Source organism: Dendrobium catenatum, unplaced genomic scaffold (assembly GCF_001605985.2).
Source record: "Dendrobium catenatum unplaced genomic scaffold, ASM160598v2 fragScaff_scaffold_156, whole genome shotgun sequence".
NCBI classification, from domain to species: Eukaryota; Viridiplantae; Streptophyta; class Magnoliopsida; order Asparagales; family Orchidaceae; genus Dendrobium; species Dendrobium catenatum.
Genome location: NW_021318618.1, coordinates 7,902,792 through 7,929,931, shown reverse-complemented (window position 1 = coordinate 7,929,931; position 27,140 = coordinate 7,902,792). Strand labels below are relative to the sequence as shown.

The following is a 27,140-nucleotide window of genomic DNA, read 5'->3' as shown; positions in this document are numbered from 1 at the left end:
TTTTGATTTTGAGGCTTACGCCTCAAAACGACTTGAGGCTTACGCCTCGCCTCACGAACAAAAAACGCCTCAATACCCGATCACGCAATTTTAAACATTGGTGTGCACAAATCGAGACAACACGCTTTTCGAGGAGAATTTGCCTTGGCATTGCCCAAACGACATCCGATCTCGAAACAGGCTGCGTCATTGCGACCGGGACATTGGCAATACCCTAAACGCACTGCCAATTTATCTAATTTCTATATTCAATGAATTCGACACATTAAACGAGGTGAAATACACACGAATTTCGAGGCGATTGCACATTAATCGAAACCTTTTGGGGCAATTATCACACTTCCAATAGTCTAATTTATCAATAAATTAAATAATAAAATATTTTATTATTTAATAATATTATTAAATCTAATAAAATAAGAAGTCAAATGAAATCTCAAATCTAACTTAATGTAACTTAATGTTACCTCGTATAAATCAAAATCCCGTCAAAATCCCTTGAATCCCGCTGATCGCCCATCGTTTCGCATAAAAGCTCGCATCAGGTTTCGAACAAGTGCCTGAGCCTATAGTTAAAACGGAGCAAAATAAGTCTTCGTTGGGTTTTCTTGACTTTTGGCATCTGTCCAAGGCCCGAACTCCACCTCGCGTTTTCCTCCCCACTTCAGATTTCTTGAGCCCCGTCCCTCTTTTCCTCTTCACGTCCACAACAACTGCTCTTCTCTACTTCCGTACCTCACTTCAGACATCTACACCCAACGACAGCCACACCACATCAAGCTCAACCCATTCATTTCCACATGCAGCAAAATTGTGGAAGAATTGATGAGGGCTTCGATTTACTTCCTCGGCAATTTCCTTGTTTCAGCCATCGTGCTCCATAGCTCATTTGGCCTCCGATGGGGCTTCTTCAGTCAAGTACTACGATAAGAAGGCTGATTATGCTGTGAAGGTTAGCGTAGTGGATATTGATCCTCACACAGTTGATTGAGGCAAGGAGGCTATGTTTAGCATTTCGGCTAGCACTGACTTTGCCAGGTTCTTACACACTTCTGATGAAACTTCTTGGTGAAGATAACAAAGAATTGACATGCATTACCTGTGGTTTTAGTGATGGGCTTTATCCCATCTGTTGTTGATAGCTGAAACCAATTAGAAAGAGCATGAAGCATGAGCAAAGATATAATGTGGTTGGTGTTGTCTATTGTTTGCATGCAGCTGCTAAAATGTCTCACAGAGCGCAAAGCCTTGCATCTGAAGCATGTAAATGGCATGCATTGTTAACATGTTCTTCCGCTGACACGTCTCAAGGAAGAACAAATAGCTCTGCGAACTTGGATGGCGCTCAAGCAACTCCTTTGTCAATTAATTATCCTGAAAGTGATTTGGAGGAATATCGTTTCGGTGTGGAGGTGGTAAACGCTGATATAGAAGAGCTTAAAGGAAAAAGTTTAAAAATATTTGGAGCTAGTGAAGTTAAGAATACAGGTAATACCATTGATCACCCGGCTCTTCAGAGAATTTCAAGAGAGAAATCATAATAGCTTTCAAAGCTACAGCAGTTCTTTTTATCCTTTTTCTCAAAAGCATCTTCTCAAGTCAAAGTTAAATTTCTCCATCCAATTGCTATAGTTTCATATCTTTAAATATTTATTGCTGTAACTATTAGCTTAATATTTATAGCTAATGGATTTGTAGATTGTAGAGTTGATGTCGTGTGCCATTTGCGTTGTACCTGTTATTAGTGTCGATTATGTATAGGCTTCCGTACGTGTCTTTATTTAAATACGAATTTGCATATATTTTGTAAAAAAAAAAAAAGAAAGAAGTGAAATATTTCAAAAAGAGAAGGAAAAAAAAAAAGAGCAAGCAAAAAAAAAAAAGAGGAAATTTTGATTTTGTATTCGTCACCGACACCGGTCCTTGAAAAGGTATAAAATTTTTAACTCAAAAAATCATTTTCTCGTGGCTTGCGACGAGCCGGCAAACCCCCTACACGCTCATATAGCGTAGTAGGGAGGGAAACTGGCGCGGCGCTTGCGACGACCTAAAAAAAATCCTTCTATCGTGGCTTGCGACGGGCCGACAAACCCCCTACGAGCTCACGTAGCGTAGTAGGGAGGGAAACCGGTACGATACTTGCGACGACCTTTAAAAAAAAAAAATCCTTCCTCGATGCTAGCGACGAGTCAGCAAACCCCCTACGCGCTCACGTAGCGTAGGGAGGGAAACCAGTGTGACGCTCCTAACAAGGCGGGTAATCCCTGGAGTGCTCATGTAGCACGAGGGGGATAAAAAATAAGTACCTTCAAACGCTCATGTAGTGCAGAGGGGGGAAATAAATTGTGTTCTTTTAAAAACGAACCTAAAGACCCTTAGACGCTCATGTAGCGGGCGGAGATAAAAAATATATATATGCTACTGCGGTGTCATTTGACACCTACCTGAAGCACTCATGTAGCGTCGAGGGGAAGACTGCCTCTTGGTTTTTCCCCTAAACGGGGGAGACTCCAGGAGGCTGCCGAAATTTCATTTAAAAATGCTGAGGACTTGAACCAAAAAAAAGAGCTCGGACTTGTATTTAGACACAAAATGAACCATGAAAGACTTGAATAAATTGTGAACTCAACTTGAACTTGATTTAATGAAAATAACTTAAGTGAACTCAAACTCAAGATGGACTTGAACTTGACTCAACATGATTTGAATTCAAAGGACAGCAGGGGACTCGAACGGAAGAGGGTCGTATTGAGCCTGAACTTTATTTGAACATGTTTTGGACTTGAACTTATGCTTTGAACTAGACCACATGGGACCTTGATTTGGACATTAAATGAATAAAAATCAAGCAAAGAATTCAAAATCAAATGGTTTCTAATGAACATAATGTGAATAAGTAAGAACATAGACTTATTATACACATGAAAATTCACCTTCAAGCAAATTACAAAGAGAGTTGAGAATGATTGTAGATGATAGTAAAAATGAATAAAATTATGAGCATGAACAAAAGAGCTTATAGTGCAACAATCTATTCAATGCTACAACTTATTCGTGACAAGCATACATTCCTATTCCTTACAAGCATAAAGAGCTTGAACTTAGAAATTTAATGACAACAGAATGTGCAAGGAACTTTTGGAGGACATTCAAATGAACGACAATATATAATTCCCTGCAAACAATGAAGGTTGATATACAAGAAAATGCATTGATCTTCTGTGATGTGTAGCAAATTTATATACCACTTAAATATATATAAATGCACTGAGTTCTTGCAAATGATGATAGTAAGTTCGTGGTGACCGCAAAGACATCCTTGCTAATAAGGTATTTAGCAAAAGCGCAAATTCTCTGCAGGAGAAGGGAGTCGACATGTAGTGAGTATTATGACATTTCGTCAACCAACATTAGTTAGCTAGCAAATGAAATCTACAACTTCCTATAAGCACTGAACAAATAGTGTAGGAGGAGCACGATAACCCGCTAGCTAATATGCAGAAAGAGAATATTGATGAATGCAATAACATATCATTTGCAAACGGCGATGATCGACATACAAATGCAGTGATCCACCAATCAACACACACAAGAAAGAGCTAGAATGAATGCAACAACATCTCAAACTTCTGTAAGCGGCCACAAACAATACAAGTTAAGCATGAAGAAACTCCCACCAATATAAATAAAGGAGTTGCACTGAAGAATATGTACCGGCTACAAATACCGATGAAAGGGTGAACATGTATATACATCTAGGATGCTATCAACAAGCAAAACACGAGAAGATCTGCAATACGTACAACCTCTCTATGAAAACAAATGTAAGTACAACATGACACTTATGAGTAGATGCAGAAAGACTTCAGTAAATGTAGTATTATGTAGTCAGTTTCAGTCTGCAAATGAATACATCTACCTCCAACAATAGTGGATGTATTGCATGGGCCAAAGACCATAGCAAAATGCATAAAGAATGCGACAAATGCAAGTTTCTACGAGCTTCTGTAGGAAACTCGCTATATACTTAACATGCCATCCACAAGAAAGATATAAGGGAGATGAAGTAGATGACATCATCTATCAACCAAAAAAGCAACAGATTCGTTAGTGCACTAAAACGTACATGCAGAAAGCAATAAGCAGTGCACGACAGTCTACCTATACAAAGCAGCGAACAACTCAATTTAGAAGATGCTACGCCATGACACCGGATCTGCAACATTCATGCAAGCGGACAGAAGGCGTATACGAGCTTCCAAAGAAATCATCACATTCAAATGATCAATGATAAATATCTCAAAATATCCCCGCACATGCACCGCAATTTGTATACACATAGGTACACAAAGGGGTAAGTACAATCATTAACCCGCATGGGCCCCGACGAGCATGTTATTGGTACAAACGTGACGGCTAAGGAATGCTACGCAGGTTATTAAATTTGAGCCCGATCCTCCTAAGCATGTATATAGGAGTCGGCAAGGATCAGCAAGTGAATTCAAGTTCGAACCTGATCCTTCTATACACATGTGACTTCAAGTTCGAACCTGATTCTTATATAGGAGTCGACAAGCGTGTTATTGGTACACATGTGACTTCTAGGAATGCTGCACGGGTCAATAAGTGAATTCAAGTTCGAATCTGATCCTTCTATACGGATCAATAGGAGTCGACAGGGTTCGAACTAGGGGTGTAAACGAGTCGAGTTGAGTCGAGTTTTGGCCCTTATCGAGCTCGGCTCGTTAGATAGAAAGCAAACGAGCTCGAACTCGAGCTCGAGCTCGACTCGCGAGCTAGATAAGCTCGGCTCGCGAGCCCATAAAGGAGTCGAGCTCGAGCCGGCTCGGCTCACTTACACCCCTAGTTCGAACCATCAAATAAATATACAGTTATGGCGACCGGTATATTTATTTTAGTACATTCATATTAGGCCTTGAAGACCTATAATCAAGAGAATTCACTAACAAAGGCATAAAGCCTACGAAACCCAATCCTCATAAGCAGGTAAATAGGAGTGGACAGGGTTCTAACCATCGGATAAATATTCGGTCACGAAGTCGACCGGAACATTCATTTTATATATTCATATTAGGCATTCATGAACTTTAACAAATATAATTCACTAATAAAGGCATAAAGCCTGCAAAACCCGATCCCCTATCAGCAAGTTGATAGGGTCAACAAGGTTTAATAAAATCGAAATAACCCCAAATACCCCGATGATGGCCGCATTGAACAAAAAATCTCAACCCGAGGGGTTCATTCCAAACATTTCAAAATGCCACTCAAATGCTTATCAGAATTCCAAAACTCCACATAAATTCCAAAAATCTCATAATTCAAAAAAATATTTAAAATTGAAATAATTCATCAAACCATTTAAAACAAATTCATCCACCCTCTACAACAGTTTGCTGGGGTGGATAAATGGGAAAACTACTTCAGCTCACAAAGAGCTAATGCCTAGTTGAAAATATCACTAGTATCCATTCTCAAACAATCTCCTGCCAAAAAGGACATGGTACATGTCCTCTGACCGACGTTTTTGCCGTCAAATGGCACCGCAGGATAAACGGTTATGACCCGAAGCCCTCTGAACAAAGTGGTTTTGCCGCCAAATGGCACCACGAAATACCAGTTATGGCTAGAGCCAATACGCTCTTTAGTGGCATCAAATCCTTGAGATATTAATCAATAGGAAATGATTAATAGGGCATAAAGCCCTCTGTTAGCTATGGTGGATTCAAATTTGTCCCCTTAGACAAACATTCACCCCAGGTCTATAAGGTCCTCTTGGACGAAGCAACCCATGGCTATCGACAAGGATCCTTCTGTCAGGTTGGGTCAACTACCTCCTTTGACTAAGTCGACTAGGGACCACGATGGCCCGGGATGACGGAACCATGGGATCTTGATCGGGTCCATCATCCATTCACCCACCATCCGCTTTAAATGCAAATGGTGAAATTTCCAATTTTAAATATCAAATCTTCCAACCTTCTAATTTCCACGTTTACAAACTCATGCTGCTACTATATGTCAGATAACACATACTTTATACATATCTGATTGACGACTAGCCTTAATTGAAAGTTCTCTCTCGTTCTCGTGATCGAGAGGGGTAATTAACTATAGGGGCTTGCGCCTATAGGAAACCAGAACTCATATCATAAATTCCTCACAAAATGAGGGCGAAATCTCTGGGTAGTGTCTTATATACAAACCCATATGTCTTCCAAAATTTATCTCGAACTTAATTTCGTTAAAACTCCCTCGCTAAAGAAAAAGCAACACAGCGGGCGGAGGCCGGGGCCGAATTTTTGGAGCCCACAGCCTCTTCTCAACTCGTGGACACAGCTTGCACGAACAATCTCTTCGCGCGACACTATCCGTGTGATCCGCTTTCAATCGCCCCATCTTCTTCCTTTCTTGAATAATAACCTTCCTCCACCTCGAGATTGCCTCCAACAGGCTTTGATACCAATTGCTGGATTCTTGGGAGGAAGATGAAGCTCCTTGAGCTTCTTGCAAGAGAGAGGGGGAAGGAAGAATAGGAGAGAACAATTCAGAACAGAAACCTTTATTTCTAATTGGCTTGGTCTTATACAGAGGCTTATTCGGATAAAATGAACATAGGAATCAACTATTCTAAAATTGGACCAATTCCTAATAGTTATTCCCAGCATCTATAGAGCCACTTTAATATTACTTGGACATTCAGATGAAAAAGTATTACTCAACTTTGAAACAACAAAATTTTACTAAAATCAAACTCAAAACAGTTTGTATACATTTAGCATCTTCCATCATGACATTCTCTTCTAATTCTGATCATCAATGTCATGGGAAAGAGTTAATTTATTAAAAAGCTAAAATACTTTAGATCAAAAGATAGATAACCATACCACTTGACAGGAAAATGGCAGCATTTTCTCAGGAGGCATTCCTGCACATAAAGCTAGCAAGAGCGATGAAGAAAAGTCAAATCATATGAATACATTCTAATTATGTGCATTTTAAGGAAAGACAGAACAAAATGGACAGAAAGTAAATCAGCAGTTCATGAGGTGATTACTATAATTTATAATTTACGTTTTGTTGATTATGTGAACTCAAGGCATAATAATCAGTAATAAATGAGAGGATGCCTAACATTTTGGCGACAATAAGAAGAATTCCGAAAGGCATATGGAGGCAGTTATTGGCTCTTCAGCTCTGGTTCTTGTACATGAACTCGAATAATTTGCTCACATCAATGTATGACTTGAATGTTCCCATATCATAATAGAGGGAAGGAACTTGTTCATTTGAAGGAGTGGCTGGTGTGTGTGCCCCAGCATCGGGGATGAAGAATCAAGTTACAAATTTTATGTCATGACATACAACTCTTACCAAAACAAACAAAAATCAAGAGCACTACTACTTATAACAATGAAACTCATAGAAAATATGCAATTAGAAACGAAAAAAAAAAACGAAGAAAACCACCTAACAGCAAGTGATAATAAATGGCCAACTAGTAAAATGACTTGTTAAATGAAGAAAAAAAAAGTGCAAACAAACAAAGATTGGAAGGCCATCACTTAATGATAACTTAGCAGTAGATGCTCATCAAATTTTATTAACGAAAACGTAAGTCAGAATAAAACATTGCAACAAAAAGATCCATCTCATTTGAAGAACCAGTGGTTCCCTCGATATTGTTGTAGTGTATGGTAGATGGATATGTTGCCCTTGATATTCACACAGAGATAAACTGCAAATTATATCCAAAAATTAACTTCCCAAAAAAAAATTCAAAAAATTAACCAAAATGGCAAAAGATATAATATGAACAGATCTGCACCACACTTGCTCTAAAAATAAATTTTATATAATATGAGAATGTAACACCAACTAATCAAAGAAAAAAGGGCAATGTTGCTAAAATGGATTCGACGTACCATATAGGACTGCTCCAATAAATGCATCACCGGCACCAGTAGTATCAAGAATTTCCGAAGGAGGTATCTTCTCAGCAGTCCCTAGGAGCAACTTGCCATATAATGTGCCTATTCCATCTGCTCTTAGTCTCACGCTTGACTAAGAATTCAGAAAGAATTGAGGGCATTATGAACTTTCAAATGCTCAACCCTCCAAAGCAAAGAGTGGAATATAATAACCAGCTTCATCTTGAGAAATGCATAAATAATTTATAAAATTTAAAGAGAGAAATATAAGAACAACAAACCTAAATGTTTTGGAGGAAAAAAGAATATATATTAAACTAAAGAAATGAAATCTCAACTTCGATACCACCAGTAAGCACAATTGCACAAAGAACTGAGACTGGCCATGTCTTTCCTAAGTTTGAGGAAATATAGAGAATTCAGATATAATGAGAAAAAAAAAAGCAATACATAATGTCTAATTAGATTAGTTTAAATGAATATGCAATTAGTCAAGAGAGTTGACAGTTCGCAGCTTCCATGCTTATAAACAGTAATTTCAAAATAATAAGCTCAGGCCTACCTCAGAAGTCACTAATGTTGGAGTAGTAACGTTTTCATCAATTCTAAGTTTTAGTGACTCAGTCAAGCTGTCTACGTCTATGGCATCTAGATGAGGGTCTTCACCTATTAAACATTAAAGCTTTCATAAAAATAAAAATGATTCTTAATTTAGATCATAACAGGTTCGGGCACAGATATGATGAACATCCATTTTCAAAGATCTGTCAAGTAATTGAGGACATACCAGGGGTTCTTCTATCAATCATTACGCAACCCTTTTCACCAAGGGTCGCAATCACAAATTTGACGTTTGGATACTTTAGAAGAATGGATACAAGTGCTTTTGGAATAGATGAGGCTGACGTCCAAGCCTGCCATTTTCAATGAAAATGCTAAATTCAAGAAAATCACATGCACAATTATAAAGGAACTCTGATTTATAAGAAACAAGAATCCTGTTGGTCGGAAATAATGCATAATGTATTAATAATTTTGTTATAATTGATCCAATTTTAGATTAAGTTGATCCACAAGACATCACACCGTTGTCAATACTTATATATAGATGCTATAGGTTGATGTATCGGTGGGAAAAATTGAATAAAACTTCAGTATTGTTTTCCTCCAAATTCTGCTCCCCCTGCCTCTCTCCCAATAACAACAAGAATCTCTCCTCCTCAAAAATTCCCAACAAATTTATGTCATTATCACCATCTTCTCTTGTTTATTTAAAAAATGCAAACATAAATAAATCAATAAATACTACATGTTACCCCTAATTTAAGAGATGAAATGTTGTGTAGTCATAGTCCGATCAAAATCATGTTGTCTAAATCACTAACAAATATCAAAAGACAATCTTACAGTGAAAAAAATATCTAATAACATAAAAACAGCAAATCAAACTCAAAATATATTAGACCAAGGTTCAACCTTTAAAGTTAGAAAATGAGTTTTCTTTAAACAATAAGAATTTTAATGCAACCTGAGGAAATTTTTCCGAGCATATGATGTAAGTTGCCAAATCAAGGAGACTAGCAAGCCCTGCTTTTTTGCGTTCTGCCTCAACTAGAATAGGTATGCTCATTCGAGCTGCCTGCACGTGAAGCAGCTTTATTATTGCTTTTGTAACTACTGATCGATTCAGTAATTTCCCACTCAAACCATGAGAAATAAATAAAAAAAGACCATAAGAACAATTTGCAGCAAGTTAAAGATATCCTAACATTCATTGAATTTTTTATGCATGATGTTGAAACAAAAATTGCCCATGAGAAATATCATGGGCCTTACTTACAAGACCCACAAGGCTCACAAAATAGAAACAGATAAAGAAAGAGAAGACAATTTTTGGAGAACCTTGAGAGAAAAATATTGAGATTTTCACAAGATTGGCAAATATACATAAGAAAGTACAAAGTGACTAGATGTCCCGGCCTCCTCTCTGACTCCCTATTTATAAGATTAAGCCAAAGGGTTTCGTAATACGGAAAATGCAACATAAAAATAGAAAATACACAGCTAGATTACTATAAAATTACAGAAGGCATGTGCCAAATATATAAGAAAAGGACATCATTTTTTGATTGAAGTCTCGCCTGAATAAAATTGTTGACTTGACTTGGCAAAGTCACCGACTTACTGAATGATGACACTGCCTTAGCTAAGCGGTGTCACCGACTTACTGGACGAAGTCACTAACCTATCTTGAATGAATGTTGGCAAATCGTACATTTAGATGACTAATTGTATATAGATCAAGCAAGATCATTATTGTCTTGGCAAGTTAACTATGATTGGAGAATTCATTCTCCTTATTCCTACCAAGTTGCTTCTTACCGAACTGTTATTTTTGTTTGAACTGGATACTCAGAAATATTTGGAAACAAGCTTAGAATCATAGGAAAAGCTCTAAAGCCAGCATATTTGATAACTTCAGACTTTATGACCATTTATGAATTCTTGGTAAAGGTAATAGATAGCGTCACTGAATCTATCCAACGATTTAGTAAAACCTTTAGCATATACAATGATTTAAGTCCAATAAAGTAATTTCATTGGAGGAACACTGAAAATACAAAACATCATCCAATGCTTTATGGGTAAATATCTAGAAAAACAAATAGGAAAACCTCAGACATTTTGTGGAAACAACTAGAACCAACATGAGATTAAAAAAAAGGATCTAACTCAAACCAGAAGGCCTCCAGCCCTCCACCTCGATGCTTCTCAAAGAAGCCTCTCTCTCTCTTACTACTATTTTTTCTATCTTTCAACAAAAACTGCCTATAGCCCCAAAATAATTAAATTTGTTCCAAAACTTTAAGCCTACTGTTATCTAAAGGTAAAGGATAATTTGTATTATCATAAAAAAAAGTATTTTACATTTTGTAATTATCGTGACAATATCAATGAATTAAAATCCTCAAAATTAATATGTGTCATAATCATCATAACATTAGCTTTGTGTTTTATTCTTTGTTAAGAATCATATTTTATGCAACGTTTTGGAAAACATCAAGCACCGGAAAAGCCATATGTTAATACTGAAAATGCTAGGCATAATCTTAGAAACTCCTCAAGCAAATTGGAAACTAGAAGGAAAATATCTATCCTACTTAAAAATTATTTAAATATTAAGAGTACCCTTAAAAGACTCTGTGATGCAGGACATGTATGAAATTATGATTTAGATAAGGATTTTGCACGCTTGATGATTAAGAGCAAGTTAACTAAGCTTTATGGTGAGTTAAACAATGAAATAAAACATAAAGAGCGGTAAACACAAGCTTAGGCTAAGTTACTTGCGAAAAGTAAAAATCACATAACAATCAATTACTCCTGACGTTGTATACGAAATAGGTTTCAACAAGAAATCCCTAATCTAACAATAAGAGTAGTGCTATGAAAGATCTTTCACACTATTCCTACTAAATACTAGGCTTTAGCGGAGCGTTGCAAGATTTTGCATGAATCAATAAAAATCATAAATAAGGATCAATCGAGGAAGGTAAGAGAGAAGGTAAGAGTTCACCCCTTGTTAAGATTCCACCTTCTTGCAAGCTTGGGAAGCATTTGGTGGCTTGATAGCAGCGAAACGGTTGATCTCCTCTTGCTGGAATTGATGGACAGCAAGCTGTCCTTCTTGGACAGCAGTTTTGAAAAGGACTCCTGCTGGTAGGGAGGCTCGGGGAAGATGCAGTTCTTGAACAGCAATTTTCCTAATGCTGAAGTTCAGGACAGCAGCCAATTTTCTTCTGGATAGCAGTGGGGTTGGCTGAAACTCTTGGACAGCTTGCAGGTGGTGTCCAGAAAATCTGGACAGCACTTGGAAACTTCAGGAGGAGAAGAAAAACTGAGAGAAGAGGGCTTGAAGTGCACGGCTAGGGCTGAGGGGGATCAGGGAATTATTTGGAGACTTAATTTAGGATAAATTAAGGAGATAGGAGAGAGGTAGTGATGGGTCATCGATAGACATTTTAGGCAGGTCTACCCACGAAGGAATCGTAGATCGACGGCTACGATTAGGAGCTTATATTTCTGATGTTTTCCATGTATCTTTTAATTTCAGTTTTCAGTTTACTATTTTTCCCTTATTGATGTTTAGTCATTGTTGTAGCCCTTTGGGCATTTGAGTCATGTTATTTTCTTTTGATGAGACCTATATAAAGAGGTCTTCTACTTTGTATGAGGTTAATGTTTGATTAATAAAATTTCTGAGATTTTAATTCTTCTTCTTGCTTGAGAGCTTGAGAGAACGAGAGGAAACCTAAGAGAGGCTCACACCGAAATACCCAACAGCCCACATAGGCGAGCTCTTGGCCTTATCTTTATTTTCCTGTTTTCTTCTTCCCAACCACACCCCCATACACCCGGCATCTTCCCCTCCCCCCCTTTTTCGTCCCCCTTACCAGCCGACCCAGTCAAATCCCCCAAAATACCTGCCGGCTTCCCCATCCTCCTTGCCGCCGGCTGTGCTAGCCGCCGGCTCAGGCCAGCCCACTGTCCACTAGCCCAGCCCCCTCCTCCCCGTGAGCAATCCCGCCGGCCCCTACCTGTTGAATTTTGAATTTCAAAATTTAAATCCCTCATTAACTCTCTCCTAAATTACTTCAGCACAAATAGGAAAGGGATTTAATTGGGGCCCAATCTATTTTGAATTCAAATTCAATTCCCTCTCTTCTCTCCCCTCATTTGAAAACTTTCCTAAATTAAATTAAACCTGAAATTCAAAATCAGATTTGATTTAATTTCCTTGGCCCCACTAATTAATCACAATTCTCCTTTTTCCCTCCTTGCTTGGCCGGCCACCCCTCTTAGCCGTTTCTCTCTCCACTTGCCACCTAGGCCTCCATTAATTAGCCAATTAATCCCCCCCTACCAGTCGCCCCTCTCTCTAGCCTAATTTAGGGAGATTTTAATTGCAAATAATCTCTCCCTCTAATCAAAGAAAATCTGAAGTTCAAATTCAGATTTTCTCCAAAACAAGATCTCCCTCCAAATCCCAACTCATAGTTCATCCGCCCCCTTCTCCTCCCCACTCCACCGACGGCATCCCTCCTCCTCCCTCCAAGGTCACGACTCCATCACTCGTCCCTCTCCCTAGCTCACGGCAAGCTCCTCCACCTCTCTATTTCTTCTTCCCATTCAATCCCACTATGAATGGCGGATCCAGAACTTGAAGGTGGACTCGTATTCGACGCCTATGGAAACATCCACGTTCTTTGATCTCCATTCTTCGACGTGGGTTTTGACCACGACAACACAGTTGAATGTTACTTGGATAGAATCCTCCCCACCCTTGTGCACATCATCGACGACCAATTCCAAGACTACATTTGGACAATATCGGACGCCATCCACCACCACCTCCACCGGCGGCTACCTCTCCGGTAACGAAGACCTTCGTCTCCTTCTCCGTAGTGGTGCTCTCCATCCTTGTATGGTTCTTTCTCCGCCGCTAAAGCCAAGAGTGAATGAGTGAGAAGGTGCTCGAGGTGAATTTTCTCATTATTAAGCGTAGGATTTTGTTATGAGCATTTAAGTATTTCTTTTATCAGTGGATGTTGTTTGAATTGTATGGTTATCTCAAAGCACATCTTCGCCTAAGAAAGTTGACTATCTAGAATTTATTTAATCCTTTATTATATTGGTGATAACTTTGTGGTAGTAACGCTTTATTTAATTATCATCTTAATTTCCGCAACCAACTCCTACTTGATTCACATCAGGTAGGGGGCAGCTAGATGATTGGATCTTGATTGGATTTAAATTAGGAAATGGTTTAATGGGAAAGGGAGGGGCCGGCCATGCAAGAGGGAGTTAATGGGAGCTTTGAATTCTTTCCAATCATAGATGATTAAATATGGAAAGGGATTTAAAGGAAAACCTTTACTTAAATTCAGATTTGGAACAATAGGAAAGTTTTCAAATTGAATCCGTCTTAATTTAGGAAAGGATTCTTGAAAACTTTCCAAATTTAAGAGGATCTAAATTTGGTAAGCTTCCAATTCTTTCCCTAGAGGAGACTTGAGAGAGAAAAGGAAGGTGGGGGGAAAAGGGCTAGCGGCATGATGAGGGTGAGGGGGTTTTTAAGAAGGCTTTTAATGCTTGCCTAAATGGGATACTTGATTGAAGCCAAAGAAATTAAAGCAAATCGAATTAGAATTTGATTTGGATGAGATTTAGGAAACCATTCTAAAATAGATTTCTATTTTAGGAAATAATTCAAATCTCAACTTAATTTGAAAATTGAAAGTATGGCTTTCCAAAATTGGAATTATATAAAAGGCAAGAGTTAATGGGATTGGAGTGTGGAGGAAAGGGGAGGGGATGGAGGCCGGCGGCTTAAGCTAGGTTGATGGCCGGCGGTTGGGTAGGTGATGTGAGGGTTCGACTAGTATGGGAATTGAGGGTGTTGGTTGGGAGTTTGGGGTAAGGGTGGGGGTCTTGACCAGCGGCTAGAGAGTAGAAGAAGTGAACCGTGGGTTGGAGGAAGGAGGGGGGAAGATTGGGAAAAGAAAGATAAAACAAACCACGAACCCTACCGTTTTGAAGGTTGGTGGGTAATCCGTTTTCCCTCTCCTTGGGATTTCTCCAAGACCCACAAACTCTCACATCAAGAGAAAATTTTCTTTCATATTCATCATTATTCCCCAAAGAAGGAGAGGGGCTTTAAATAGCCCATACAATGAAAAAATACAAAGTACTATAATGCCTCTTGAGCTTACACATACCTAAGCCCTTAAGTAAGGATAAAAATGGAAAAGCATAATAAAACTTCATAAAATAAAAATAATACATCAATAATAAATATGAAAATCAAAAGTAGAGCAATGTAATCGTGGCCGTAGATCGACGGCCCCGCCTCTAGTAAATTTTCCATGTCTGGATGTCCTCATCACTCTCTTATAGAATTAAAATCATCACATTATATTATGCTAGGCCAAATAATGAATTTTCAAGTTTTATTGTATACAGACTTTGAAAATTTCACAAAATAATTATATCAAATAAATATAGTTAAACCATTCAAACTTGCAGCATGTATAAACTGGGGCTAATCTACCATCACTATCTAATTCATCTCTGTCAACATCTATGCTGTCTAGCATTGTGTTTATAACCCTCTTGTTCTCTATTTCCTAAAACTCATCATCCCCATCTTGAAGAGGTTACTATTATAGCACCTGAAGTTCTTGTAACAATATTTGATCAACTAGTTTATAATGTATGCTTGTTTCTTCCGCTCTTAATGCTTTTACCACATCATTTTATGTCATGTTAATATCATTAAAAATATAAAATTTACCTCTTGTGCGACAACCAAAGCCGGTTTGGTTGATCTTCCATCAAAATATGCAAGTTTAGCTTCATTCAAAGCAGATACTAACTTCGTTTTTGGCAGATCATCAGGCACCATTGCAGGGACGCCCAATGTGTAGATACATGTACGAGTTTTCCTAAAAGCATGTTATTTAGATTGACCAATAGAGAGCAATATTGGCAGATAAGTTTATAACAAGCCTGAAAATAGTAAATCAACTATAGCACGCAAACATTCCTCAAAAAGTTACCAAAAAAAAGCAAAGAAGGATTCAAATATTCTATAGATATTTCTGTTTTGTGGAAAAAAAAAAATCTTGGCCACTAGATCATGTAGAAACTGTATACCACAAACAATTCAAAATGTATTGTTTATCACAAACATCAAGCATTCTACCAATGAGATGGGGATAGTTTTAATTTATATATTTTCCTACTGGGATCAGGCAAATTCCAGAAGCATCGTTGAGTATCTGTAAACCAAAAGAATCGTTAAATATCCATAACCTTAAGCAGATAGACCAAAATACAAGATATCTTCCAACACTCAAACAACATGCAATTCTTATTTGGCCGAGAGTTAAGGCTAAAAAATTCTATTATACAGATTCAAACAGCATTTTGAGATCACTCCTCAGTGTCACTATTCTAGCTACCACTGGAAACTTCACAGATATGTGGTAGAAGGAGATGATGACTCTAACATTACTGATTATATGCAAGCTAAAGATATTGATGTAAACTATACCCGAGTGTCAAGTGAGTAACACCAAACACAAAAATAGACTCAATTAAGGCAAGTGTAACTTGAAATAATATAAGCTATGATGCACCGACACTTCTCCTCAAAGAGGCGTGCAGTGTCCGACACCGTGTCCGACACGACACTGGTCCGACACTCCGACACGTGTCGGACACGCCAAAAACGTGTCCGATAAAAAAAAATTAAAAACAAATTGGACACGCATGTCCGACATGCGTATCTTAAATATTTTATAATTTTTTAAAAATATAATTTCTTATATTTGGCGAGATTTAAACTAAATTTCTTATTTCATATCCATAACATCAAATCAACGTCTGCATTTAATACCCATTCATCGAATATTTTCATTTTCATTTCTCTTTGGCAGTGAAGGTATTTTTATCTCCTCTCTTTTTGCACAATTACAAATCTTTCTCTTGTTGAACCAGAGTTGAAAGTAGTAATATTCAATTATGATGATATTGAAGGTCAAAAACAAACCTGTAAAGCTAATCCTAATAGTTGAAGCTTGAATGCTTGATGTTGTAATAAGTGATTATTTGCTTATATTTTTATGGTTGTACTAGATATTTTGTACTAAATATTTTATATTATAAGCTAGACAAGTTATCATGTCATTCATTTATTATTGTTTGTCATTTTTAATATGATATTACATTAATATATATACATTATATAAAAAAATATATTGTCATGTCCGCGCCGTACCCGTGTCCTATATTTTAAAAAAAAGTCGTGTCCCGTATCCGTGTCGTGTCGTGTCCGTGTCGCCGTGTCCGTGTCCGTGCATCATAGAATATAAGTTAATTTTGATTCAAATAAAAAATAGAGGTTTTGAGCGACTTTGACTTTTAATTATATTTAAATAGTTATAATCATTATTTCTATGGGAATGAATAGTTGAAGCCAAGCACTTATAATATCATCTTTTATATTCAATTATTCATATACCTATATAATTGCTCACACTACTACTGTTTCCAAGCTTAGAACGTTATGAAAGCTCCAATAAAACTTTTATAAACTGCATATTTTGCAATCAGCATATGCTTCTATTCATTATTTAGATGAAATGTAGTCAACCTGAGCTTTACATAACTCCAGGCCACAGCCTTCAAATAGCTAAAAGAATATGAACACCATATTCCATAGGAAATCGAAGGAAGAGTCATCATGGATTCAAATCATAATATAAGATCATTATCCATAGTTCCTCCACAGTGTTCCGATTATAAACCCTTAAACTTTTGAGGTATAGGCTCCTCCAGAATTTTCAAGGTGAACCCAAAGGAGGCTTTACTTTTCTTTATTTTATTCATCTTGGAATGGTCAACTAAACCACTTAACAACAATCTCGATCCAACCAAACTCTACTGATGAAGGCGAGGGATTTTAATCTTTGAATTTTAAAACTAATTCTAAGTCATTAGTGATTTTGGTTCACCTCACCATTTGTATTTAAACAACAAAAATATAGGAGTTTCTTTGTAGCTTTGTCGATGAGCTGGGTAAGATCTTTAAGCCCGGCCGCTCAAATCTACAACATTTATTGAACCATAATAAAATCTACATTGTTGTGGGAGTTTGTAGTTTTTTTTTTTTTTTTGAAGGGAAATTAATCAAGAAGATACTAGAAATGGTTTAAAAAATGTAATAAAGTAAAAATCTAAATAAATACCACTCCATCTCCTAGCTTCTCAGCTTCACTCAATTTGAGAGTAAACTACAAAGTTTAGTCCAAAAATGGATCTCCTTGTGTCCTATTTATATACTATTAGTAAGTGATGCCACTACTATCTCGGTTGTAAGGAATCATTTGCTAGGTTGACGTCTACCGCATCAGCCTCATAACTTCCTCTTGCTATGCCAAAATGCTTGGTTGAACCTACCCCACCTGAGATCATCAAACCAGACCTTGGTTGAACCACATCCACCTGGAATCATCAAACCAGTTCTATGATCCTTCTCATGCAATGACAAGGGCCCACCAAATGCTATCTCTACTCTCCAGCTATTGTGGAGGTACACTACATATTTTGCATCGCTCAAACATTCTTCCATGACATGCAAAAAGAAATATGCTGGCCATACAAAAATATTTAAATAATATAAATGGCATGAAACAAATAGATTGTGCCTTATGAAGTCAGTTATCAAGAATTTCAGCAACGCCAACTAAACAAATGATTGAAGAAAAATAAAGTCTTACATCTGTTTATCAACAATCACATACGTAGATGTTGACGTTCCCCCGTCAGAAATCTGAGAAGTGGGTAAAAAATCTTAAGTAGCAACGCAGAAAGGCACAACTATATACCAAAAAAAAATAAAGGCGAAAGAATGAAATTCTGCTGGAAAACAACAAACACTGGACAAGATTGTGAATTAGCTGTTGAAATTGAGACTGAGATTACATAAGCACCAAAAGGGCTATAAGGTGCATAATAAGGCATAGAACTCTCTAATGGGTAACTTAGGAAACAATATGCAATGCCTAGCCAACCTTGACTAGAGAAGTATCTACCCCGTCTGCTTCAAGCTCTGCCAAGGCGATTTGTCCCAGAGAATCATCACCAACCTGGGTGCAGTAATGTAATTAGAAGCAAGTAAAGCAACCATACATAGAAGCCAAAGATTTTATCGACCTAGAGCATCGTCGAGAATACCTTAGTGATCAGTTTAGGCGTCAAACCCAAACGAGAAGCACACGTCAAAGCATTAGCAGCATTCCCGCCACCAAAAACCTAGGCAAAGAATGAAAATTTAAAAACAAAACATAGAGCAAAATTCGAATTTGTAATCACAGTCTCCATCAACTATTACCTGCAAGCTCCTGCCACGAACCTTCTCATCGGGTTTAGGAAAAGCATCAACGATTGCAACATAGTCCACAGAAACCATTCCAAACCCCACCTAAACCAAGCAAACTCATTAATTGATTTCAAGGAAATACAAACCAAAACATTACAAGCACAATTTTATAAGAAACACGAGAAAATACGCACTACGATGCGATTCTCGGGTAACGGAGGAAGATCAGAAGAGAACAGACCGTGCGCTTCAGATATCACCGCTTCCGCCATGGATCTCTCTGCTAAAAGAATAGGAAAACGAAAACGAGATAGGCAGAACATGAAAGGGAAACAATAGTAGGGTTTATGGCTGGTGCGAATAACGGATTCACTGATTTCTACCTTGAGAGATGAAATTGAGATGATGCAAACAACCAATCGAGGTCAAGTGAATTTCAGCTCAATCCAGCTATGGATCTCTGCTCAACCAGATGTACGCCGCCGGTCATTGCTTAAATCTGTAGATGGAGACTCAATTAGTAGAAGTCTGTGCTGGTGCTGGTTTGTCTTCTTCCAGTTTCCGCTTGTTTTTACTATATCTTCTTCTGTAGCTGATAGCTTCTCCCCCTTCCAGTTTTTTTTCCTTATTGGGCTGCAGTTTTATTATATATATCTACCCTTCAAAATTTTAATATTACATAAATATCATTTTATATTACTTTAATAGCAAATATATCACTCATATTTCATTCATACCACACATATTTGATAGAAAAGTAATCTATGGATGATATATATGTATATTAAAATTTTAGGTATTAAATAAATAAATAAAATGACATATGATATATATATTCCCCAATTATGAATCATCATTAGCATTATCATATTTGTGATTGTCTTATGATAATGTTGGTATCATATAATGTGTTATGGTCAGCAGGTCAGGTTTGACCCACTATGAGTTAAACCGTAATACAATCCATAGCCATCGCTAAACTATTGAAATTTTTAGGGGAATTACCCTCACTAATTTTTCATATCATTTATATGCGAATTAAATAAATATTAAAAGAAAATAATTTATTAATTTTATTTTATTTTTATTTTTTATATGGGTGTCAAGAAATGATCTGACCCACCAACTTGAAGATTTCAAATAAGATGGCAGTTTGTGTTGGGGATGGAAGGTAGTCACTACAACAAAACAAATATGAAAAATATAATTGCAGCGGAAAGTAAAGGATATTCGGATTTAATGCGGAAAAATCCAAAATCGAGAAAAAACCATAGAGACGTACCACTCCAAGAAATATACTATTAAAATTATGAGAAATAAGTACGAATTTATCCTCTCTCACTCTCTCCTTGCTTATCTTCTCTCTTGCACAGTTTTCACACTCTAAATAAAAAGAGAAAGACAAGTAAATAACACAAAGGGATGTCACCCTTAAGAAAATGAGAAAGAAAAATTGTCAATCCCGCTTCGCAGCGCTGTGGCTCTTAATATAGAGCACTACGACACTCTACACTATGACGCTTCTCCTAATAAATTTTGCAACATCGGGACACTTGAGCACACAACGTTGGGGCGCTCGGACACAGCGCTGGGGCATTGTTTGGAAAAAAAAATGTATTAAAAGTACCCGAACTCAAGTAGGGGGAGAACCCCCACCCCCAACGAGCACGAGATTGGCTTAAGGTCTTAAGCAACAATACAATGTGATTGATCTATACAATCAGATTCCACACAAATTAACAATTTGTTTAATATAAATTTAAGTATGCGACAGTAAATGGTACATTGTCTAATTGATTAATTCTAGAGAAAATTTATTTTATTTCAAATTACATGTGCCCCTCTTTAGGGATTAGAGAAAAGCTTATGCATGTTCAAGTTATTATGTTTGTGATTGTACATGTGCAATGGCATAGGTCAACGACATGAATTTACCTATACATGAGTTTATCTATGCATTTGTTTGATTATAGTTTTGCATATGTAAGCATCTCTTCTTTAAGGTTGTATGCTACGTTATGCTTATCATTATTGTCTAACAAATGTTTATACTACTTAGCCTGGTTATGACATTTTTTATGGGATGAATGTGTTATAGGAAAGCCCATTCTACTCATGTAAATTTAGCTCACTTTTCATTTTTCGATGCGCATTTTGAAACTTTATGAAAATTATTATGCTCTGCATTTGACACAGTATGAAAATTTTGCCGTTCGTCGTCGACCACTCACCAACCACCACCACCAGCTAGGGGTGCAACCGAGTCAAGCCAGCTCGGGCTCGACTCGTTAATGGGCTCGACGAGCCGAGCTTATCGAGCTCGCGAGTCGAGCTCGAACACGAGTTCGAGCTCGAATGCTAAACGAGCTCGAGCTCGGACACTGGGCTGATCGGCTCGTTGGCTCGTCGAGTAGCTCGGGTCGAGCGTGTCGCGTCGCGTCTGCGGGAGGCCGAGATCGGGAACGGGCGGAACTGAGGCCGGGCGCGGGATCGGGATCGGGATCGGGTAGAACCGGAGCTAGCGAGCGCATCGCGTCTGCGCGGGAGCGAGCCGGGATCTGGCGCGGGCGGAACGAAGCGGGGCTGCGGGAGCGAGCGAGCGCGTCGCGTCTGCGGGTTTAGGCAAAACAACACTAGATTTTAACCCTAATTTGCACTTTTTACCTATTTTTAACTAAAACCGAACCTTCCTCTACATCCAGTGAAAGGACCTAATAATTGCTCGAACAAATAAGCCAATTAAGCTTAAGAAAACCAGAACAAACCTCTCTCTCTCTTTATATATATATATATAGAAAGAATATTGGCCATCAATTCATGTTGCTTTGCAGAAATAATTTAGGATTTGTTTGGGATAGCTTTCTTAATGCTTCTTAAAGCAGCTTTTTATTAAAAAAAAAATAATTTTTCTTCTAAAAAGCTACTTTAAGAAGCATTAAAAAAGCTGTATCAAATGAAGCCTTAAACACCTCTCCAATAGGAGAAATGATTATGTGCAGAGTTCGGATGTAGTTCGTCTTTAGACTCCAATGAAATCAAGTCATATGGTTTATATTAGGGATGCAAACGAGTCGAGTCGAGCTCGAGCCAGGAGGTGTTCGAGTCGAACTCAACTGTCAAGTATCAAGCTAAAGCTCGAACTTGTGTCGAGCTCAAAAATCTGGCTCGAGCTCGACTCGTTCCACCGTAACAGAGCTCGGTTTGATCCGCTTTTCGAGCCCCAAACACAGTCTGGTTCGGCTTCCAACACATGTGGCGCGATCGTCCAAAAAATTAATTAACTGTTTTAATTTGCGCAATCCTCCAAAAAAAATTAAGCTATCGGTATGAGCTTATTATTAACCCTAAAAAAATTATCGATATGAGTTTATTATCAATTTTTTAAAATATTTAAATTTATAATTTCGAGCCGGCTCACAAGCTCGCGAGCCTAGCTTTTTCAAGCAAGCTCGAACTTGAGCTCGTTTAATGAACGATTTCAGCTCGAGGCTTTTATTGGAGTTTGAAGTGTATATACAACACTAGATGAATACGAAGGGTTGTACGGGAATACGAAGCGATACTTGGTTGGGCAAATGTAGAATACGAATGGTTTGTTACGTATAATTATGAATTTATAAATAACAAGGATCTTTAATAGAATAATTAATTAAGATTTATACTTTAAATTTTTTATTTTTTGAAATTATGGGTTATTAAGATTACGGAATTTTAACCGTATAAATGAATTATGTCATTAATTTCGAGGATGTATATAAATTAAATATATAATTAAAAAAATCACGTGATTTTATCAGTTTGATAATAAAACAACGGCAGCGACGCCCGTGAAGGCCGAAATCTTTAGCCTAATCGGCCCCTTACGCGTCCCCGCGAAATTGCTAAGCGACTCACTAGAGCTCTGCTCTTCACGCACGCTCACTAAAATCCAAGAAAATCCTGCTTCCCTCTCCTCCGCACGACGCGTGTCTCTCCGCGTATCCAAATCGCGCCATACAAAGAGTCGACATAGACACCTGTCGCCTACGATTGACACGCGTCATAAGATAATTAGTTTACGATCACAGGAAGTCGGCGAGCTCCGGGCGGTTGGGACACGTGAGCAGGTCACACGCGCGGGTGCAAGACCACTCGTTTCGTCAAACGAAAAACGTAATCACGGCCGTCCATTCCCTTCAGCCGTTGCCCTTTCGCCACGTGGGAAATAGACGGCTGCCTTATCAGCCGGTCTCTATTAAAGCAGCCCCTGCCCTAATCCGAACTTATCAAATCGGAAATAAGATTCACAGTGTAAGCAGAAATCAAGAAGCGAAGTTGAAGAGGAAGAGAAAGATGGCGCTGAACATTACTGGCCAGATCGGTTCCCTGTGCGGTTCCCCGTTCCCGGAGCAGTCTGGCGGCGGAGATCAGCCGGCGGCAGTTTCGGCGCTTTGGAAGCCGGTGGCGGCAGGGGGAAACCTGCGGTGCCGGATCCGGCAGCCTGGAGGGCAGGATCTGGATTCCCTTACGCCACCAGTGAGCCCGTGCCGATCGCCGGTTTTGGGAGCCTTGCGACCGGATTTGACGATGGCGTGCCAGGCTCTGATGACTGATGCGGCGGTGGAAGAGGGCGTGGAGCTCGAGCACGGGGGATTAGGAACGGGGGATAAGGGGAAAGGGGTTCCGGTTTTTGTGATGCTTCCACTGGATACGGTGAAACCAGGGGGCGGGATGAATAGGAGGAAGGCGATGGTGGCGAGTTTGAAGGCGCTGAAAACCGCCGGAGTGGAGGGGGTGATGGTGGACGTGTGGTGGGGGATCGTGGAGAGGGAGCGGCCGGAGGTGTACGATTGGAGCGGTTACGATGATCTGATGGAGATGGCTCGCCGGATTGGGTTGAAGGTTCAAGCTGTCATGTCTTTCCACAAGTGCGGCGGTAACGTCGGTGATTCTTGCACGTGAGAACCTTATATTTTCCCCTCCTTTCATTTTCGCAATAATTTAGTTCATCTGATTAAGTTCTTTATAGGATTGCCGACTTTTCGTCCAAGTGGATGATAATTTAAGCATTTGCTAATTTGGAAATGGAAATAAATGCACCAAAGCACTTCGGATTCAAACCCGACGCTTTTTTTTTTTTATCTAACATTTCTATTTCCTCGAAATTTTTTGAAAGCAAAATTTTAGAACAAAAAAAAGCTAAATTTTTGTTATATTGATTGTGATGATGCAGAATACCGTTGCCGCCGTGGGCGGTGGAGGAGATGGAGAAAGACCCGGGCTTGTCGTACACAGACCAATGGGGCCGGCGAAACTACGAATACATCTCGCTGGGCTGCGACACTATCCCGGTGCTCAAGGGCCGAACTCCGGTGCAGTGCTACGCCGACTTCATGCGCGCATTCCGCGACCGCTTCGCCTCTCTTCTGGGCTCCACAATCGTCGAGATTCAGGTAGGCATGGGCCCAGCCGGCGAGCTCCGTTACCCTTCCTACCCTGAGCTTCACGGCACCTGGAAGTTTCCCGGCATCGGCGCCTTCCAGTGCAACGACCGCTACATGCTTGCCAGTCTCCGCGCCGCCGCCGAATCCGCAGGCCATCCCGAGTGGGGTAATGGCGGCCCCACCGATGCAGGGGGCTACAACAGCTGGCCCGAAGACGCTCCCTTCTTCCGTCGTGAAAATGGCGGATGGGACGGAGACTACGGCCAGTTTTTTCTCTCCTGGTACTCCGGCCTTCTTCTCGACCACGGCGAACGGGTTCTCTCAGCCGCCACTGCTGTTTTCGCCGGCACCGGCGTTAAGATTTCCGTAAAGGTCGCTGGCATCCACTGGCACTACGGCACGAGGTCCCACGCTCCAGAGCTCACCGCCGGGTACTACAACACGCGATTCCACGATGGGTACAAGCCCATCGCCGAGATGCTTGGGCGACACGGCGCGGTGCTGAACTTCACCTGTGTGGAAATGAAGAATTTTGAGCAGCCCGAAGAGGCGATGTGCCGGCCGGAGGAGCTGGTGAGGCAGGTGGCTGCTGCGGCGATGGGAGCCGGAGTGGGACTGGCAGGGGAGAATGCTCTGCCGAGATACGACGAGGCGGCGCACGACCAGATCGTGAAGACGGCAACGGTGGCGGAGGGTGAGGAGAGGGAGAAGATGGAGGCGTTCACGTACCTGAGGATGGGGCCGGATCTGTTCCGTGAGGATAATTGGAGAAAGTTCGTGGGGTTCGTGAAGAGTATGCGGGAAGAGGGACGGTGCAGAGAGATAGTGGAGAGGGAGGCGGAGAGCTTCGTGCACGCCACCGTCCCGCTTGTCCAGGAGGCCGCCGTCGCCTTAATGAGTGGCTGAGCCGTCCCCGGCGATCTTTTTCATAAAAACTAGATATGCATAGGTTATTTTGATCGCTGAAATAATTGAAGGAAATATAGAAGGGAAGGATTGGTGCGTTCTCTTCTATCTTCCGGCTCCTGTGCTGTTTATTGAACATGCTTAGATGTTAGTAGGTTCAATTACCTAAGCGTATTTGGCCAAAAAGGAATTTATTTGAAGATAATATGTACTCTTATTTTGGGGGATCTTAGCTGGTTGCTTAGGAGTATTATGTGTGGAGCTGTTGTTGTGAAGAATTTTTTTTATAGATATGGATGAAGTAATGTAGTTCTATTCCTACTAAAATTAGTAGCTCTTTTAATTTATTTTATTGATTGTTAAGATTATTTTGTGTTCAACTCGAATCTCCGATATTGAATGAGCTCAAGGTAGGCAATTATCCACCTTGAAGAACATGCATTCTAAGGGCTACTTCAATGGAATGGCAAACACTCGTTTGCCGTTCTTGCTTTGCTCCAACTGACCGTCATTTTTGACGTCATTTGATCGCGGATGAACAGTGCGACGCTAATATTGGCGTTGTACTGTTCATCTGCACATTTTTTTATCTCTATCGAACTTTTGGAAGAAATGCGCGAAAGAAGAGAATGACGGTTACGAGGCAAAATGGCGTTCGATTGAAGATGAATCACGACATTTTTTGCTTTCACTGTATTTTGGAGTGAAAAATGAGATTTTCGGTTGGAGATGACCTAACTATGTTGTTCTCCTTCCTAAAGCATTTGCTCAAAGTTATAAGAAAGTTCCTTTTTATTTTAGCTTTAAGATTATGCACTTTTTAATATCATGTTGTCGAACATGAAGCCATAGCTTGGTAGAAGATGCGTCATTTTTTATTTTGTGGTAGTAAGCTATATTATGATGAGTCTAGTTTTGTTTGGTTTAGCTTTTGATGACTGCTTTTTCGTTGTTTTCAATATTTTTTTTTAATTGAAAAGCTACTGTAAAAAGCAGTAAAAAAATTGTCCCAAACTAAGGATATAAATTATTCTGTACGAACACCCGATGTCGTACGGAGGCCAACCAGAATATGCAAAATCACGTTTTTGCTCGGTACCAGTGCTCTGCATTGGGTGACATGACGTGTTCTGATTTATATGCGGACCATCCGGTGTACGCACATAATAATTTCTCCAAACAATGGCTTAAACTTCCTTTGGGATAGTAGAATAGTTTTTTAATGTTAAAAATTTTTAGCTATAAATTTTTGCACTAAAAATTTGTTTTAAAAAGCAATAAGAAAGTTATCTTAAATGAAGCCTTACATAGATGAGCTTAGATATTATTTTTTATGGGTTGATTAAAGCATGGAAGTTGTTTTGTAGCCACCTTACTTGCATTATGTGATTAAATGTTAGAAAACTATTAAAAAAAAAATCAAAGATATGAATTCAAGTTGGATGCTTTGAGAGAATGAGAAATAGGAAGTCTTATCTTTCTCTATGTGATTGTCATACTTTCCTTTTTAGGTTGTGGTAATGGTGATAGCAATTGTTTTACATAAAAGTAGAAGATGATCTATGTCTTATTTAGCTTACATTGATCCACATGATTATTTCATATAAAAAAAAATTCATTTGAGGAATAATATGATTAGTGAAGGCCATTTTGGCATATTTATTTCTTTTTTAGAATTCAATAAAATGCAATGAATTTGCTATATAAATCTCTTTCATTGTAAATTCACATATAAGTTATTTACCTGAGGTAAATGTGAATATAAATTGGATTTTTTTTTTTTTTTTTTGAATTTTTTTGTGGAGTGTATCATTACACTATTTAGGGTTTCAGATGAACAAATATGTTTGGCAAGTTTTTCATGGCTTGATTCTATTAGAATTTGATTATGATCATTTAATTCACTAATCAAAT

The 27,140-nt window shown here is 38.9% G+C and overlaps 2 protein-coding genes across 8 annotated transcripts in view; one reads left to right on the top strand and one right to left on the bottom strand.

Moving 5' to 3' along the window:
* LOC110099006 (ketohexokinase) overlaps positions 1 to 19,516 on the bottom strand; it is a 22,067-nt gene extending 2,551 nt beyond the window's left edge. Inside the window, exons 1-13 of one of the 7 annotated variants that reach the window (XM_020826007.2) lie at positions 19,281 to 19,516; positions 19,092 to 19,180; positions 18,910 to 18,999; positions 18,753 to 18,830; positions 18,590 to 18,664; positions 18,296 to 18,348; positions 15,307 to 15,457; positions 9,481 to 9,591; positions 8,740 to 8,866; positions 8,515 to 8,618; positions 7,947 to 8,085; positions 6,909 to 6,961; positions 116 to 1,374 (exon numbers count right to left, since the gene is read on the bottom strand). In XM_020826007.2, coding sequence (XP_020681666.1) covers positions 1,366 to 1,374; positions 6,909 to 6,961; positions 7,947 to 8,085; positions 8,515 to 8,618; positions 8,740 to 8,866; positions 9,481 to 9,591; positions 15,307 to 15,457; positions 18,296 to 18,348; positions 18,590 to 18,664; positions 18,753 to 18,830; positions 18,910 to 18,999; positions 19,092 to 19,169 — 1,068 coding nt within the window. In that variant the 5' untranslated portion in view covers positions 19,170 to 19,180; positions 19,281 to 19,516 and the 3' untranslated portion in view covers positions 116 to 1,365. Of the gene's footprint in view, positions 1 to 115; positions 1,375 to 6,809; positions 6,831 to 6,908; positions 6,962 to 7,586; positions 7,760 to 7,944; positions 8,347 to 8,514; positions 8,619 to 8,739; positions 8,867 to 9,480; positions 9,592 to 15,306; positions 15,458 to 18,295; positions 18,349 to 18,589; positions 18,665 to 18,752; positions 18,831 to 18,909; positions 19,000 to 19,091; positions 19,181 to 19,280 lie in introns of those variants that run through there. The other 6 variants (XM_028692383.1, XM_028692375.1, XM_028692372.1 and 3 more) reach the window with 6 other exon arrangements.
* A 3,639-nt stretch (positions 19,517 to 23,155) lies between these two features.
* LOC110099000 (beta-amylase 1, chloroplastic) lies at positions 23,156 to 25,553 on the top strand. Its single transcript, XM_020825986.2, has 2 exons — positions 23,156 to 23,834; positions 24,110 to 25,553. Exons 1-2 carry the CDS (start codon positions 23,230 to 23,232, stop codon positions 25,224 to 25,226), a joined length of 1,722 nt encoding a protein of 573 aa, XP_020681645.1. The 5' UTR covers positions 23,156 to 23,229; the 3' UTR covers positions 25,227 to 25,553.
* Positions 25,554 to 27,140: the final 1,587 nt, after the last annotated feature.

What these genes read in the sequence shown, in the direction of transcription:
- LOC110099000 (XM_020825986.2), top strand. Translation starts at nt 23,230, where the DNA reads ATGGCGCTGAACATTACTGGCCAGATCGGTTCCCTGTGCGGTTCCCCG. An exon ending in AACGTCGGTGATTCTTGCAC is followed by an intron (nt 23,835 to 24,109) that starts GTGAGAACCTTA and finishes GTGATGATGCAG; the next exon opens with AATACCGTTGCCGCCGTGGG.